The 18,181-nt window shown below is 40.1% G+C and overlaps 2 protein-coding genes across 5 annotated transcripts; both read right to left on the bottom strand.

Moving 5' to 3' along the window:
- Positions 1-555: 555 nt before the first annotated feature.
- On the bottom strand, positions 556-10,093 carry incenp (inner centromere protein). 2 transcript variants are annotated; one of them, XM_020079349.2, is made up of 21 exons: positions 9,830-10,027; positions 8,350-8,498; positions 8,091-8,201; positions 7,399-8,012; positions 7,275-7,317; positions 7,063-7,132; positions 6,837-6,963; positions 6,672-6,711; positions 6,424-6,511; positions 6,170-6,310; positions 5,347-5,364; positions 4,145-4,254; positions 3,930-4,053; positions 3,714-3,824; positions 3,324-3,484; positions 3,086-3,206; positions 2,562-2,663; positions 2,088-2,129; positions 1,759-1,821; positions 1,507-1,660; positions 556-1,097 (listed from the first exon to the last, which is right to left on the bottom strand). In XM_020079349.2, the coding sequence occupies exons 2-21, from the start codon at positions 8,487-8,489 to the stop codon at positions 925-927; spliced, it is 2,553 nt and encodes an 850-aa protein (XP_019934908.2). In that variant the 5' UTR covers positions 8,490-8,498; positions 9,830-10,027; the 3' UTR covers positions 556-924. The 2 variants fall into 2 exon arrangements, with proteins under 2 accessions (XP_019934908.2, XP_019934909.2); XM_020079350.2 differs by lacking the exon at positions 5,347-5,364 and having other exon boundaries at positions 9,830-10,093.
- Positions 10,094-11,362: 1,269 nt separating this feature from the next.
- Positions 11,363-17,462, bottom strand: pgghg (protein-glucosylgalactosylhydroxylysine glucosidase). Of its 3 annotated transcripts, none has more exons than XM_020078429.2 (14): positions 17,132-17,462; positions 16,383-16,722; positions 16,084-16,294; positions 15,558-15,993; positions 15,351-15,470; positions 14,726-14,857; positions 14,537-14,648; positions 14,088-14,160; positions 13,626-13,762; positions 13,400-13,533; positions 12,995-13,090; positions 12,807-12,904; positions 12,490-12,713; positions 11,363-11,600 (listed from the first exon to the last, which is right to left on the bottom strand). In XM_020078429.2, exons 2-14 carry the CDS (start codon positions 16,624-16,626, stop codon positions 11,524-11,526), a joined length of 2,094 nt encoding a protein of 697 aa, XP_019933988.1. In that variant the 5' UTR covers positions 16,627-16,722; positions 17,132-17,462; the 3' UTR covers positions 11,363-11,523. The 3 variants fall into 3 exon arrangements, with proteins under 3 accessions (XP_019933988.1, XP_019933987.1, XP_069384636.1); XM_020078428.2 differs by having other exon boundaries at positions 17,222-17,462; XM_069528535.1 differs by having other exon boundaries at positions 17,200-17,325.
- Between the last annotated feature and the right edge of the window lie 719 nt (positions 17,463-18,181).

Raw genomic sequence — 18,181 nt, 5'->3', positions numbered from 1 at the left:
TGTATTTCACCAGTCACATCTCTGACTTGTGTCTTTACCATACGCCTCCCTCAGAATCTAAAAACACTTATACAAACCCACACAAATGAGTTTACACTGGCCCACTTAAGGAAAGGTATATCTCAACCGAGTTGAAAATCAAACAACCTGGCAGGATGGTTAGCAGTTAAAGGGGATGGTGATGACAATCCCTCTGAACATCCATGTGCAGTCTAATTATCTCTTTGAATGCTGAATTAAATTAAAACATTAGTAAACAACCTAAGGTGGAGTTTTTATCCGTTATTATCATCATGATAATCAGTTTATCAATGAAAGCTTTACTATGAAAAGGACCTTTATCAACACAAGCTGGTTGATATAAATTGCTGGATATCTATGGTATATTTACATAACCACCCTTACATGGACAGATTAGATCTTTTCTCTAGACTGAGTGGGTGAGTACCTGTGTTTGACATTTGTTCATCTTACATCTTCAGCAGATGTAATTTTTTACTGACAAATGTGATATGCATCATCAAACCTTTTAAAAGCTGCAAACTGAACAATACATTTGCACCAATCACCATTTTAATACATTTAATAAATCCCAAATTAGGGACATCTACTATCATTTAGATTCAGTACACAAATTATACACATGAACATTTTTCTGATGATTTGGCAAACACTTTCAAGGAGTCAGATCCCACTGGGTTATAAAAGTGTGAAGCATCAAGTTTATCCCACATGTATCACCCAAATACATGATATTTTACAAATGAGTAATATTGTTCCTAAAACGCTCAAACCTAAAACCTTTAAATTCAATAATAGAAAAACATTCAGAGAAAAAAAAAAAACATTTTACTTTATTGGAAACAGACTAAGGCAAAAAAATTACTTTATACAGCAGTGTCAATCTGTATCAGCGTACAGACATTACTCCCCAACGGGAGGAGAGTGCCACACAGCAGAGCTGGTGCGTTTAAAATAACGAGGCTTGCTCTTGTAAAAGATGTTTTCCAGTTTTGGAGGTTCAATTTTCCCAAAGAAAGAATCTAAGTCAGGAGGGTTGAAGTACTGCTTCATGATGATCTGCTGCAGGTTGGGACCTGGGAGGAGAAAACATGAAACTGAAATTAGAACCATACAACAAACAAGCCTGTATTCATTAAAAACCATTCAGGCGTGTTATAATATTACAACTGCCTGATTTTAGCCAGTTGCAGCCTGTGATGTTTTCATGTAAAAAAACACGTAGATCAGATTTATTGGAGACACTACATTGCCTGTAGGTCTGCAATATGCTAGCGACTTGTCCAGGTTATACCTTGCCTCTCTGTTTGCGAAAATGACGCCATCTGTGATCACCAGATAAAGTTGCTAAGCTGTGACTGGACCGTGGTTGAGTGAACCACGACTGACATGAAACTAACATCACTAAACTGGATTAATGACTACAGCAGATTTGTGAAACCGCAACTGAACATAATAAATGACAATAATACTAATTCATCATACCCTCAGCCCAGGACGGAATAGGTTTCCTTGGGGCAGACTCATCATCAGTAGAGTCGTCACTGTTTTGGTCCATCCCATAATCCTCAGCACTTTTGGACAAAGTCAGAGTTTTGTTGCCGCCCTTTGGAGTGATGGAGTACGACTGTGGTGATTGCTGCCGAGAAGGATATCACACACATTGATGAGGAAGAAAGTTACATCATGTTTTAAGATAGAAATCAATGAAATTCTAGAACATAATAAAAAAGGTACCTCAATATCCACGGTCACATTGAGGCCACCACCCTTTCCCACAGGTGTTCTCATTACAGAGTTCTGAAGAGATTCAAGAGAGAAGTGGTAAATATGTTTTCACCAAGGCTCGACATGCAGAGCCAAAGCCCACACGCAGATCTTTAAACATTCAGGTAAAGCATTCATGTACATTTACACAGTCACTAAATAACAATGATAGAAACTATACTGAAATTCATAGAAACCAAATCCAACCAGTTTCCCTTACATGCAAAGCTGTAGAATTTTTATTTCAATTTCATTGTGTCATTTTGTTTATCAAAGGCTAAAAGTGAAACTTGTCTCACCTCGATATCCACGGTCACATTTAGGCCAGAAGCAGCAGTAGCCTTCATTACAGAGAGCAGAGGAAAATGTTTAGTTATTACATTACATCATTATTCAGGTTTCTGGTGTCTCCTGTGAGCACTTGTGATAAAATCTTACTTCTCCGCTCTTACATGTGAATTACACGTATGACACAGATATGTCTGATGTCACTACAGTATGTGTGTGTGTCAGCACAAGCGAGCGAAAGAGAGGTAGAGAGACAAGTGGGGACAGTCTGAATGAATCTCATGCAGCTGTGAAGAATTCAATGAAAGTATCAATCTTTATGTTGTGATCTATGTTTTATTTATTTTGTGGCAGTGTTTACAAAAAAATATGTCTGATTCAGACGTCTGATTCATTCAAACCTTTGCAAGAGCTGACAGTCTGCATCCTGTCAGCTCTTGCAAAGGTTTCACTTCAGTAGTGTACATTAATTAAGGCTGGTTTACCTGTACTTTAGCAGCCTGTTTAGCAGCAGCAGCCTCCCTCTGTTTAGCAGCAATTCTCTCTTTAGCTGCTTTCTCCTCTGCAGCCAACCTCTGCTCCTCTTCCTGCAGGAACAAAACTCACATCAACATCAGCTGCAAAACATCTCAATGTATTAACCTTAAAAATGGCACTTGTTGCTATAAATACATCATGTGAGCTCCAGTTTCCATGAAACAATGAAGGTTAAGGTGATAATCTGTCATACTAAAAGCTTAGAAGCAGACTCTCCTGTAAGAGTGATCTGTATTCAGTGTTTTGATAACTTAAAGTAGATTCTAATGCTGCTGTCATCAAATACGTAACCACAGTCACATGGAGAAGGTATCTTGTTGCCTAACTGATCAGTTTAATTCATTTGAGTAATTGCTTCATCTTAATGAAAATTCTGTTTTCTGACCATGTACCTGCTCACACTTGTTTGTGTCTGGTTTTATTTTAGACAGATAAAACATTCAGTTAGACATTGTGAATTTTAACTTCTTACCCGTTTTCTTTTTTCCTCAAGAGCCTTCCTTTTCTCCTCTAGTTCTCTCCTCTCCCTCTCTCTCGCTGCTCTCTCCAGTTCACGCTGCAGAGCGAGAGCCTTTTCTTTTTCCACTCGCTCTCTGGGGAAGATAATTAAATAAAGAACTCAAGTCAGTGAAATAAACTCTAGAGAAAAAAAAAAACTTTCTCGGTGACTTCACAAGAGCAGTGACAGTAGTGTGAGGACAGAGACAAACCTTTCAGCAGCAGCTTGTCGTTCTCTCTCCAGCTCTCTCTCACGCTCCTGTTCCCTCTTCAGCTCTAGTGCTTTGCGAGCCTCAGCCAGTTTACGAACTCGCTGCTCCTCCTCCTCTGCCTTCTTTTTGGCCAGAAGCTCCTGTTGCCGCTTCTCTTCCTCCTGAAGTTTTAAGAAACGCATACCGCATAAGAGAAGCCTGATCACGGTGCGTCATTGCAGAGGAAGTTCACAACAGCAAAATCACTTTTAACATTAATACATATGGTAAATGGTTGGTGGCTAGACTTCAATGTGTAGTCGACTATTGGCTAAAGCCGGTGAGCGCCCCCATCTACAGCTACAACAAGAGATAACCGAATAAATAATTAAAAAATAAACTTTGTCTCACTGCTTGTTGAATCTTCTTCTTCCGAGCCTCTTCCTCCAACTTCTTTTTCTGCTCCAGCTCCTCTTGTCGTTTCAGGGCCACCTTCTTCTTGTTCTTCTCGTCTGCCACACGCTGCGTGAAGAGACACAATGTGAGACAATGAGATAGATTAGACAAAAAGGGGCTGTGTATTTGGCGTGAACACGTAGATTCAGAGCCATGAAATGTGTTGCACACCTTATCATTTTTCATTTCATCAATCTGAGCCATTTTCTGCTCAATCTTCTTTTTCTTTTCTTCCTCCCTCTGCTCTTCTTTTACTTTGGCCTCAAACACCCTCCTCAGCCTCTCATCCCTCTTCCTGCAACACAAATTGTAAAAGTTATGATATGCTATAAGATGATGGTAATAAAAAAAAAAGTATTAACTCTGGAATTCTTTGGAACACTAACCTCTTAAGTTCCTCCTGTTTCCTTTTCTTATCTTCCTCCATTTTTTTCATCCTCTCCTCCTCTTGCTCCTGCTTCTTTTTAAGTGCTTCCAGTTTGTGACGTTCTTTTGTCTGAAAAGAGAAAACAAGGAGGGAATTTGAAAAGCATTTAGGAAAATGTCAGAAAACACTTGGAGAACAAATAGGTGACAAAAAAATGTATCCAAACTGGAAAGTGAAGTGCAGTAATGTGGAAAACGATCACCTCCCAGAATAAACACCAAAAGCAAAAATCCATCCAAACAGACTTTGTGCTACTATTGTGTTCTACGCCAATTTGAAATGTAAGACATTTCAATAACAAATAAAATTCAACTGTTTCACAGTCACACCGCTAGAAGAAGGGTGAAATATGAAAATAAGGTTTACAATTATTTATTGATATTTATTTTACATCCCTGCCCAAACTTCTCAGGGGTGTGGAATAATACTTCCTACTCATATAATAGATGTATGGATCAGGTCCGATGGCCAAGTGTCTCGTATGAAAGTCAGATTCAGTTAAAAGACAAAAGTACAGACACAAAACCACCACAAATAGACAAAGAAATACTGTAATGACATATCTTTCAGTTTTAACTGAGTTTAGAAGCTCATCTTTACCCAAAGTACTCCTTGAAACACAAGATCATTGGAATATGACTTGTGGTTAAGATGGATTTTTACTTTTCTTCTGATCTTCTGATCAAATTGTGTTTCAAAGTCAACAAACAGTGAGGTTACACAATTTATTTAAGGTGGTTTGACGGTGGATTGTTAGACGGCAAAATAAAAGCATTGGTGACCCATGGAATCAGAGACACCATCAAGATTGCAGCGTGTGGGTGTAATGTATATCTAGCAGCCCCTTTCACACATGGATAGTGTAAAGTTGCAGTGTTCAGTTACTTTATGTAGCATAGGACTGTCTCCTTTACATAAAATGTGAAGCATTGAGACTAATTCTACGAAAAGTTCCCACTCATGTTTTCACTAGAGCCAAAATTTCCAAGAAATCCTTTAAAATTGTGAAACATTAAGTGCCAGGATATTTACAACTGATGAATTGAAATGCAGGGGTGGGAAAGGGGCTTCTCTAAAGACATGTATTAAATGAGGAGATAAAACTGGATATTAGACACCATCAAGTACCCACAAACATACGGTGCTCAACATTACACTTACCACTATACCAACACTCAACTGAGGAGAGGAGAAAAAAAAAGATCCAAATAAGAGAACCACAGTTTCAAAGCTCAAGAAAAAACTGAAACATTAATATTCTAAAATTTAAGAAGACGCACTTTAGCAGAACTAATTTTTATTCAATAAGTGACATTTCTTTTTTATTTAAGCTGTTGCAAGCTACAAAATGGATTGTGTGGTTTTAGAGACAGACAAAGCAAAGATTATAAACTATCTGATAAGCAGTAATTTCTCTTGTTATTCACACGTAAGATACTACTTCAAATTCACAGAGTTGAGTAATCAACACCAATTATAAGCTGAAAGTTCAACAACAAAAAATACAATCAGAGATAAAGGGTGCTTTTTTATCATATACAAGGTTTTCCCAGTAATTATATACATTTATACACAACAACTAAGCATTTTTGAACTGACTAAAACCAAACGAACCAAAAAACTGTGCTGAGGTTTCTACTACACTAGATGGAAAAATACCATGTTGTTTTACAATTCTTCTTCTGGTGGACAGTGCAACAGCTAAATGTGAAATACTGGGGTGAAGCACTCATTTTATCAACGAGCAGATTTGTTTTGCTCTTCTTGTTAATGTCTGACTGAACTGTGAAAATCATCCACATGGGTTGAGTTAGAATATATTCTAATGATTAATGTGGAAAGAAATCCATATTTTCAAAGTGCCCTTCAGCCTCCACCCCCAGCCACCACTGCACCTAAGCCCACCAGGACCCCTCAGAAAACCTTGCATAGCTGAGGATAGTTGAAATGTGTAGCTTTGCTTTGGGTTAAAATATGAACTTACCTTGGGATCAGTCCTCATTGGAGTGGTGTGTTTGATGAAGGACTTGAGAGCAGCAGAGCGGCCGAGGGAATTTGGAGTCATCATCAGCATTTGGTTCTTCTGTACAGTGTGGAGGAAAGATCTCATGTTGGGCCTCACTGCCTAAATATTAGAACAATGAAGAATATGTTAAAAACCTCACTATTTAATAAAGAAATTCAAATATTTTTTGTAGAAAGATGTGTGTATTTTTTTTATTTACAAACAACACTTACACTCTGACTTTTCTTGGGGGGAGAAAACCTCTTTGTGGGACTTTCCTCCACAGTATCTGGTGCTTTACGTTTTGTACTCCGACGTGACCTGGACGCAAAGAAAAATATTTTTAGAGGAGGACACAATACAGATTTTTTTTCAAGAACCTCAACAAGCTGACTCAATTTTTAATATCATTGCAAACATCAAAAATTATTTCCCTCTGTCGTAAAGACAACAGATAAATGCTGACACACAGAGCACTCACCTTCGACCTGACAGGGGGGTCTGATGTTTCTCAGCAAAAACTGAAACACAAAGATTTACTAAATACACAATACATTTTGGTACACAACTGCCCAGCATCAATCATATATAGACATCAACAATAAATATGAACTACAAAAGTCAATTAAAAATAGAGTTCTCATACCTGTCCTCTTGTCAGGGGTGCTCACTTTGTGCTCAGAGATAAACAATGGTGGAGGCGCCAGAGTGGGAGAGTTTGCAGCCACAGAACGAGTAACGCGTGCAACAGATGGATGTAAGCTCTGGTTTGCCTGAGTAAATATTTATTGGATACAAAAACATCAGCTGGTCAATAAATGTAGGAAAATTTCAGTTTGACACGTTATAAACAAATACATTTACACACATACCTCAGGAGCTTCCTTAGCTCCATCTGCTGCAGCATTGTCCACTGTGTCTGCAGTTCCAGCTTCCAACATGCTATAGCAAAGATACATTTAATATGGTCAAGAAATACTTTAAAAAGAAAAAGAACACATGACCAGTCACACATAACTAACGCAGATAAATTTACACTGTTACAGTCAATGACAATTAACTAATTTGTTTTATGTTTACTCACGCCTCCTTATCCTCTTCTTCAGCAGAGTCCATGCAAGAATCCTCTACAATAAAAAAAACATATATAACACTTATCTAATCAGAGTGCTGGTGAACTTGTGAACCAAATGGGCCTAATTTCTCACCACTAATATTGCTGCTACAGGTGGAGTTGCCCTGGTGAGCAGCCTTCCTCTTGAGCATGGAACGGCGAGAGGCACGGCGAATAGACTCCTGCGTCAGACTGTGCCGCAGACCAGCCAGGGAGTGACGTAGCTTAAGAGAGCACCGCACCGAGCTCCGGCGTGAGCTCTGAGCAGCTCCAGCTATTGCAATCTTAGCAGCTGTACGGCCGGGTGAGGGCTCTGGCTTTTTAGCGTGCTCAGCAGACAAGCGATCACTTGAGGAGATGTTGACAACAACCCCAGGTGAGGGTATCTTAGGTGGAGACTGGGCAATGCACATGTCTTCAGGCTCGACTTCTGCATTGTTCCCCTTGTTTTTGTCCACATCTTCCTCCTCCAACAGCTCTGGCTTCTTGTTCAGCACCTCTTCTCTTTCGACGCTTCCACTGGGTGAATGGCTCACATCCTCTGGTACCTCTGGCTTACTCTGTTTGTTTTTGCGGGTGGTTCGTTTAGGCTGTGTGGATGTGCTGGCTTCAGAGGTGGAAGGACCGGGGATGGAGTCTTCTTCAACAATGAAGTTCAGTGATTTTACAGAGGAGCCACGAAGGTTACTGCGTTTTCCCTTTGAAAACCTGGACAAAGGAATATTTTGAATTAAAATGCATGTGTAAAATTTTGTTCCGACTAAAACAATAAAGAAACAAACAAACCTTCGCCTAGCTTGATTTTCTTCCTGGCGTCCCAAAGATACACGCTTTCTGCGACTGTTCTTTTTCTGTGATGGTGTTTTTGGCATCAATTCTGGTTCAGCATTAAAATCTCTGAAACAAAAAGAAATACCTTTGTTCGTAAAACTTTAAATATAAAGAAGAAAGCGATATTGACATTACAAAGATGTAAAGCTGTAAAAGAAGGGGGTAAGTAAGTATTTTATTTAATTGATTTTGTAAGACATTACGTCATGCCTACCTTGAGAACATGCGCTTGGCTTCCTGTTGGATCTCCTCAAGCCAAACCACGTGGACATTATCAATGTCATTGATAAATTCTTGTTTTTTGCCATCAAACATTTGCATGAGAGAATGCACAGATGATAGTAAGGTGTTCATGGTGATGACCTGGGTGAAGATAGAGAGATTAAAATCTGACTGGAGATGGCTAGTAAGAGGAAAGTCATTTAATACATCATCTAGACAGCAATACAACAACTCACCTGTATTAAACCCACTCTAGAAGTAACATTTTTTAATGAAACAACACACTGTCGATTTGGTCTATTGTGCCCATGTATGAAAAGAGCTCTTGAAATATTAGGCAGACAACAACTGGTCATTTAACACTGTTACTAGGTAAACATCCCTCCAAGTGTAAGCAACTATAGTAAATAACACACATTTCAAGTCAGAGGTGATCTGAGCAAATGCTGCCTCAAAACTTTTATACACTATCTCGACTTTACAGAGTTGGACACTTGCATAGAAATGAACAATATAACAAAGCTATCATGGTTGGGAGTGTACAATGTGATGTTGGTATCCATTGACAATACTGATGTAGTTCACTTAACATACTGGGCTGACGTAACAAGTCCCAATTCCTTTTCCCCTCACTTTACAACACATGTATGGAAATCTATCTACGGGGTCGATGTTACTGTGCACTTGATTTTATTTTTAAATGGCCATCTCTACTTTAATTTTACCCAAATGTTTATGGAATTAATTAAAATTAATTCACTTATATATATATAATGTACTTTCAGTAAAGTGCACTGTTTGGTTTAATACGCTCTCGTGCGGCCTACGTAATAACTCCAACACTAATGTTTTAAAGGAGATGTTCAAATTCAGGTATTGTCCAATCAGAGGTCCGATAGGAACGAAGAATGAAGTGGGTGGGTCGATCTCTGAGAGCAATACTTCGACAATACATGACCTGTACAAACAAACGAGTGGACAAATAATGATAATCTGCACTTTTAGTGAGGTCATTCCTGCAGATCAGTGTTTCATCTATTCTGCACCGCTCTCCTCTTTGACTCTGAGCGCATGCGCACTGTCGCTTGTTAAGCCGGAGGGATATTTGAAAACAATATGTCGGACATTGACAGAATAGTCTTCAAGGCGGACACACGTCGTGTCACAGCAAAAACAGAACTCACTCCCGGAACAGATAACCCACACGTTTTATCTACACAAGGTGAATTTACTGACTCAACGTCACCCTAGTATCATGTTAGCTTAGCTTGCTAAGACCTAAAGGAGATCGGCAGGAAACACCAAACCTCAGATCCTGTTAAATGCCACCAGATGCTGTGACACGTTAAGGGAAACACTGTGAGTTCATTTAACTGGGTTTGATTAATACGGTTTTGGTTTGCAACTGCTCTGCTGTTTAGACGTTGTTGCTACAATGCTAGCTAACGCTAACGTCGTGTTCCAACACTTACCTTTGATGTTCGCGCTCCTGGAGGAAGAAATCCGATGCTCGCTGCTCCGCTAAGTTTAAAAACCAGAACTATCGCATACTGACGTAAAGACGAGCGAGTTAAAGTGAAGGTGAATCCACTTCGCTTCACAGCTCGTGGTTGCGCTCTTCACAACACGGACAGTACCAGCAGCGCTTCTCCCTCTGACCCGCTGAAACCGTTTAACTGATTCAAAACCTCAGCAGCCAATCGCCTGGCTCTGTAACCAGGAAGCCGATGCATTTGCGGATCGGGGTTGTCCGTAGGGGCGGAGCTCGCCGTTTGAATACATGGGGGGAGTGGTGCGGAGTCTACAGCGGTCTACGCCTGAGGACAAAACGTGCAAACCCATCAGACGTCCTGGGCGGAGTTACAGCGCTGCGTCGATTTAAATCGTCCACTCGATGTGTGGCAGGATTTCCTCCGCCCCGCCCACTACACTCCAGCCATGGACAAAAACATCTCACACACACACACACACACACACACACACTCCAAATGTGAACAATGTTTTTTGCAGTGAGTTTTAATGTGATGACCTCTGTCTGTGCTTTGTCCCATCATGCCACTGTGTTTCTCCAGGAAAACAAACAGGATGTTTGATGACAGCATCACAGTGAAGTCAGTGATGGTCCAGCTCACACTTTTAGTCTTTGTGGCCCTGAGGCCTCAATACACCGTCTTTCAATCGCCTTATACTTAAAATATTTGTATCGTCAATATCTCCATTAGCACATTCTACTTTAAAGTGAAAGCTTTGTAGTAGTTCTGGTGGCGAGACTTTCATCTCACTGCAGTGAACTTATTCTTGACCTATTTTGACTTTTATTATTCTTGTGCTCTCGTGTTTGACTGTTTTGTGTGCTACTGGATACCTACAATTCCCTCTGGATCAATAAAGTATCTATCATCTATCTATCCAGGAAAATGCTATAGTGAGAGAACATGATCAAACACAAAAACATGACACTATAGAATATTAGCTGACAGAAGGTAGTTAGTTGTGATTTTTAACTTTGCAGTATTTTTCTCAGTTCAATATATGCCCTGTGAAATAGTTTTTTTCTTTGCTTGTGTTTTTCTATTTGCATGTTTTCTTGAGATGCAGTGTGTTTAGCTCTCCCATCATAGTATTGTTTGCATGCTTGTAGCTTGTAAAACAATCTGAATATATTTCATTAACAATTGGTTCATAGTTTTGTCACATGGCATATTATAGAAATAAGTAGCTATCCTATTTATAAGTGTTCTAGATGATGCAAATAAATTGCAATAAATGTTTATAGACCACTGAGTTGTGAATTTTAGAACAGACAATTTGTCATGTCTCAAACATTTTCCTTTTTAATCACAATAAACAAGCACTAAAAAAGTTGAGAAATGAGCAGGTCCTACATCCCCACCGGCCAGAAGGAACATCCACTGCCTTCAAAAACAAGTTGACATGAGATCTTAAAGATTTTCATTATGCTAATTTCTCTTCTATGACAGAGCTATAGTCAGAAAAACACAGAATTCACATCACCCTTTATTCAATTTCATATATATTTTGTCCATGGTTGGTCATGTTAATGTCAGTATACAGTATAACAGTAGCAAAGATATAAAATAGCTTGCTCAACCTATTTTTTATTTATGTATAATCGCAATGATGAGGAGGAGCAGGGATTGTTGTTTTACAAAGGCCAGCAGGATGACACTGAAGGAAGTTTACAAACGCAGCCAGGTTCTCGAGGGAAAGTTACTGGCTGCCCTGAAAATAGAGACGCATGTGAGTGAATTCATTGTAACAAAGATATTTAGTTATTATAAAACATACATTTCTACGGGTGGAAAATATTATACACATGCAGTTTAGGAAACAGCTTATTATTTTTTCCTCGTCATTAGGCTAATTTCCAAATTTAACCTCTGTAAGGGGTCAGGCGTAAAATTGTATTCACCAGTCCCTGAGACGCAACCCAGTAATCTAGACCTGGAGGTAATTTGGGAAATATTGGCAATTTTAGTATCACCTTCTTAAATATGAATATTTTTTAGTTCTAACTATTCTGAGATATAGACTCAACGTTTTCGAGTTTTTTAAAGTTGGTAAAACAAAAATGGGTATAGTTTACTATTTCACTGATATTTTAAACACTGAAGCAATCCATTTTCAAAGAAATAACTTTACAGTCATATATTTTACTATACTACATAGTAGACTATGATGGAATAAAGTGATGTTACACCAAAGTTTTCTCTGTGTTAGTTGAATCAAAAAATTTGAAATTTGATAAAATGCAACTTTACAAGAAATGAGCTCAGTAAACTAACATAAGTAAATATGATTTGTGGAGGGGGTCCTTCTTAAAGACCAGAGCCCACAAGATGGTGAATGGAGAATATTCTACTTCAGTGCTGTATATTTTAAATACATTTGCAATTACTTGAATTATAGAACAGAGTAAACATGGGGCCTTTGGGCACAAATACAATATCCTTCATTTGGCCTTTTGTCCTATTTGTCCTTGAGTTTTTGACTTATTTTTTTCCTGTCGATACTGTGTGGTTCAGGGGGTGAAATGTGTTGCTCTATATTATTAGTATACAAACAGAAATTGTTGGTTTTATTACAAACAGTTTCTTGGTTTGTGTGTCACCTGGTGTGAGAGGGATTTTTTCTCCTGATGCCTTCAGGACCACCTGTAGATCGTGGGGCTTAGCGCTGCCATCTCTCCTTGTCTGTTCCCTCAGTATGATACAAACTTCATCTTTCCTCAGCAGCCAGTCCATCTGATTCCCCAGGTAGTTCACACCACGAACACAGAGCTCAGAAATGTCATCGGGAAGAATTGGGGAAAAGGCCAAACACTCCTTCTGAACTCTAGTAAAAAGAACAAAAAATCATACAAACTGTATCACTGTGAACGTGCTCTGTTCATACTCATTGATCGTGGTGGGAGCATCGATGACGGACCTGAAGCCAGTGTAACCAAACAGCACAGCTTGCAGGAATCCTCCCATACCCGTGAGAAAGTTGACTGCACCAGAGCCGTCTGATGATTCACTCCACACCTGAGAGGAAAGGTTATCACACAATCACTGAGTATTCAGAGTACTAGTATTAGTATTAGTATACTGTGGGTGTGAGAGTCAGAGGGATACCTGGAACGGGCCCTGAATGTTGCTGAAGCACTTTTCAAGTAAACGTTGAGCTCTCTCAGCCTCTCCCAGTTCCAGCCAGCCGATTGCAAACATCCCCTAAGATGCATAAAAAATTACATGAACCAAAATCAATAAGTAAATAATGAACCCTGTATTTTTATTCATTAAGTCACCCACCTATAGTAAGGACAGTAAACAAACATAAATGTACGAGTACAATCAATTTCATGTCACTTAATGCTACTACACTACGAGTTGAGATTGTTTGTCACTGCACACATTTGAAAAAGGGAAACAATGCAATTAAAGTTAAAACTTCTATAGCATCACTTTCACTACATATTGCTGTTGATGTTTAATTGTAATCTCTTATATAAGATCAACATACTACACACCCTGTCTTACCCATGTCATCGCTGGACCTTCAGGGTCTGTGACCGGCTCGTATGCCTCAAGATCATTCCTTCTGATCTCTGCAGACATAGACAATCCAAGAGGATAACCCAACATCACCGTGTCTGCCTGCTTCACTGGGTGGCCTGTGAGAGGCACAACACACAGTCTGATGTGAAGTCACAGGCACTCGATTTTTTCTGGAGCGGGTAAGAGCAAGAAAGGTGCAAAAACGAACCTTTAACGTAGCCATCGAACTCGGGATGGTACTGGGATTCGGTGTCAAACGGTATCTTGATGTGTTCGGCCACTTCTTTCCATTCCTTCGGTGCAGGGTGTTGGAGGAGATCAGCCAACTCTACAGCAAACTGCAGACTGACACATGAGAAATGTTTTGTATTACTGGTATTAACAAATTAAAGGCTCACTGTGTAAGACTTAGGTTAAAGGGATCTTTTGGCAGAAATTGAATTTAAAATGATCTAGTGATGTTTTCACTATTGTGTTTCATCTCAATTGTACAAATTGTTGTTTTCTTTACCCTAGAATGGGCCCTTTATATTTAAACGCTTTATATTTACAGGGAGCGGGTCATCTCTACAGAGGCCACCATGTTTTTTGTCTAAACACATTTTTGTCTAAACACATTTCGAGCTTTTATGACAACTGAATTCTACCACAGGTAATCAAATATTAGTACCTGAATTTGGCCACCGTGTTTGTGAACACAGAGTTGTTGACATTGTAGTAATACTCATCAGGCGGCATTACACCTAAAGAGGGCATCAAAAAGAAATGCCTCATTATATCGTAAAGAGCATATTCAGTGACATTTACATGAAGATTAAACAGTTAGGTCTGACACATGGTGTGTCATCTATTAAGTTATTTAAAATGTACCATTTAAAATAGAAATAAAAAACAAATCTGATTTTACAAAATGTATTAAGCAAATTAAATCAAAAGCTGTCAACATTTAAAAACCCATAAAAAAACGCTCTGCTTTATTATAAACGTCTTTTGGTGAGATAGTGAGTTTTTGCGCTGGAGAATAATAATAATTGAGCTTTTATTAAAGAATGATCCTAATATCAGTGTCAAACTAAATCAGTTCTGTCCATTTATTATCTTTCTACTAATGCTCTTTACCTAGGAGATGATATTTCTGGTCCTCAGGGTTCCATGTTACTCTAGAAACCCAGTAATCAGCCACACCATATATCACCTCACTACCCTGGCCCTCTCTGAACATGGACAGATCCTGTAACAAAGAGCTCAGTTAACACCTTCACCACAGGGCGAGACAACGTGACGATGACAAGGGATGAAGGAGTTTACCTCACTGAGGTAGAGATAGTGCTGGAAGGCCAGGGTGACGTCTCCATTGATGTGGATCTCTTGGTGTCCATAGATGTCCTCTGGACACACCTCCCGCCCTGACACAGCACTCTCCCATGGGAACTTTATTCCCTGTAAGGATAGCATCACCGTAAGACTAAGAGTTTATTTTGAATAATAACATGTACAATAACAACAGTATCCTTTTTATCCAGTTTTAATTTTTTTTCCCTTATACTTTATTCAAGGAAGTGTATAACATAACTTCTAAGAAAACAATCACAACAGCACATCATCACTGCAAGATGGCAGCACTCATCTGAAATATGTTTGCTTCAGTTTTGTACTGTGGGAGGAAGAGGTGACACACACATATTTCATACGGTCAGTTGTTCATATCATAATTTACACTTGCTACATGGACACATGGAATATAGTAATTCATGTGCTTATATGGGAAAATATTTTTGTTTGCTTTCTTGCCATGAACACTGTGCTCAGACTTTCAGAACTGCTCCAGCTCCCTTTATGACCTTTAATGAAAATGTGTTAAGTTCTGTGTGTGTGTGCATCTAGTGGGAGTGAGTGAAGGCAGAAGAACGGAGATGTGATACTATCATCATACCTTGTAGCCTTGCTTTTGGGCGTTGTCTTTAGCGCCATCTATAGTCCTCACCCTGTACTCCAGCACAGCTCGGGCTAACTTTGGGTAGAAAAGGGCGATCCCAGGATACATCCACATGTCCTGTCACATCAGAGTCATTGTGTGATACATTAATCAAACGATAAAACAAATAACATGTATGTAGGCATTAACTGCCTCCAGCCATACCTGGTCCCAGAAAACATGGCCCCAGTAGTCCTGACCATCCCCACCATTAGACAGCCCGCCTGGACTGACTCCCCCAAAAGAGCTGGCGGTGTCGTGTAGGGAGGGGAAGGCGCTGAGGAGGTAGAACATGCAGCCAATCAGAGCCTTGCAGAGGCTCTCTGACCCTGACACCTCCACCTTGCTCTGGAGCCACAGCTCTTTCCAGGCCTTCTCGTGAGACGGACGCAGGTTACCAGTGGAAATCAGATCCAGGCCCTCGTTGAAGTTGGCCTCAGCAGAGTCTAAACCATTGGCCACCACCAGGATGAAACCCCAGCGGGCCTGGCTCTGCTCTGGAAGCAGCGTCAGGGTCTCGGGTATGGGGGTCCAGATAAGGTGCACTGTGGTACAGGAGCCTCCAGGGAACTCAGCAGTGGACGTCTGTCCATGGATGTGCCTGGAAGAGGGGAAAATGGACAGCCTATAAGATCACACTCATACTAAACAGAAAAATTTAATCATTTTACATCTGTTTTGTAAACCATACCTCCCTCCTTTATAATCAGGGTCAGACTCAAAAACAATGTCTTTGCTCTGAGGTGTGAACGAGCTGACCAGCTTAACAGTAACCGGCTCCTGTGACGTCACCTGCCGCACCAATAAAACCTCCATCACCATCAGGTTGGGGTAGTGTCGATGTGAATATAAAGACTGGGAGGCAGTTACTCTGGCTGAGCTCAGAGTGTGTGTGAAAATGCCTGGACGAGAAGACGAGACAATTAACAGTTATGAATCTTCTCAACTTGAGATCAGCAGTGACACGGTTTTTTTTCTAGAGATCATCACCTGTGTTTGTGTCCAAACTGTATGTGTGCTGGGCAGGTTCCTCTGTCTCGGCTTTAATGGCCAGAGGGCAGGGGACATCTGCCCGGTGACATCGTCCGCCCTCCCCATTGTACACGCCGCCCATGTGCATGATGTTGTTGTACACCCTCCAGCCCAGGAGGCCGTTGGCCAGGGGAGGGAGGAAGCGCCGGTCACTGGGAAGAGCATCAGTGGAGAAGATGTAAGGGTCTGAATGGCAGGACATGGCGAGGAGGGGGTTTCTTATCGGAGTCTTTTCCAGGACAGTCAGGGGTCGATGAGAGGGTCCCAGGAGATGATGAATGTGCAGTTATTCTACTCACTGTGGGGTGTGAGAACATTTATATTTTGACAGCAGTTTTCTACTCACACTATTATTCTCCTTTAGTAAGATTACATACTATATTTTTGCACAATTTAGCACATGCACAATTTAGATTTTTTGCAGCTGGACAACATTCAGACACACACACACACTTTTCACAGGTTCCTGTTGGTAAAGTCTATTTGTAGATTGTGTACTTTCACACTTGTGTGTCACAAGGCGTGTTTAATTGCATCCTGAGACACTGTGCAGAAAGCTGGAGTAAAAAAAAAGAGCCACTAACTAAACAAATACACAAATTATAAAAATCCAATCCCTGCATTCATTTTTCCCCCATTTTATTTAACCATGTCTGAGATTGAGGGTTACTTTGAAGACATGAAATGGCCAAAATAAGGATAAATACACGGTTAAGAGTCAGTCTGAACAGTTGCAGGCCTCCATCCATCAGAATCCCCTCAATCACACTCGTACAGTGGGAACGTGCCAGTCTCACATGAGCAGGAAGACGCATCTGTTCCTGCAACAAAGAGGGAAGCTGGAAAAAAAAAAGCCAAAGAGAGAGAAAAACTAATCTGCAGGAGATCCCAAACCGCTTCGTCTTTATTCTTTAACTGTAAAACACAGCTGATGTGCTGTATTTACTTTTGTTAACAGTTCACATCTAGTCAAAGCAAAGAAAGTCAAGTTTCATGTTGGTCGAGTATCATAACTGTGGGAGGTCCTGAAGCTCCGGGGCTGCACGGAAAACCTGGACCTGGTTCCGTGGTCTGTTGGAAAACATGGAATGGAAGAATGCAAAGGATGATGCAGAGAACACCACCACTTCATACTGAACACACTCATTTCATTCTGTATAAAATCAAACCACATTATGCATGGTTAAAAAGCTTCTAAGCATTATAAACACACAGTTGTGTGTGTGTGTGTGTGTTTTTGTTGGCTTGATGGTTTAAACAGCCACGTCTCGTTCCAGGCTGAAATATCTGCCACCTCACACTTACTTACATATTCAGAATGAAAACAGCAGCCACTTGGCCGAGACATGGAGAAATAGTCTCCAGGTCACAGTGAGAGTGTTTACATGTTCATCTCATCTTTCCAAGAATCATCACGTCACTCTCTCCAAACTAAATCATGTCATCTCTCTCCCGCTCACCGCTCGCTCCATAAATTCTCCCTCATGGTTTTTTATATTAGATTTTATTTTAGTCCTCTCACAAGAAATCTAGTCCCAGAGCCACTGAAGAAGCAGAATTCTTACCCACACTGACGTCTCCTTCTTGCTGCCTGACAGTAAATGACTTGCTTCCTTTGTCAAGACTCTATTTTAAGTTTATTCTCTTCTGAAAACTAAAAAACTCAGTTTTACCTGATAAGTACTTCTGAGTGATATTGTTTTTTTTGTTATTTTCCAGAAAACTGCTTTTGGAGGTTGGGTGGTTTCTTGTTTGTT

This window comes from Paralichthys olivaceus, chromosome 7 (genome assembly GCF_024713975.1).
Source record: "Paralichthys olivaceus isolate ysfri-2021 chromosome 7, ASM2471397v2, whole genome shotgun sequence".
In the NCBI taxonomy this organism is placed as follows: domain Eukaryota; kingdom Metazoa; phylum Chordata; class Actinopteri; order Pleuronectiformes; family Paralichthyidae; genus Paralichthys; species Paralichthys olivaceus.
The sequence above is the reverse complement of the archived record's forward strand: the minus strand, read 5'-3'. Positions and strand labels throughout refer to the sequence as shown.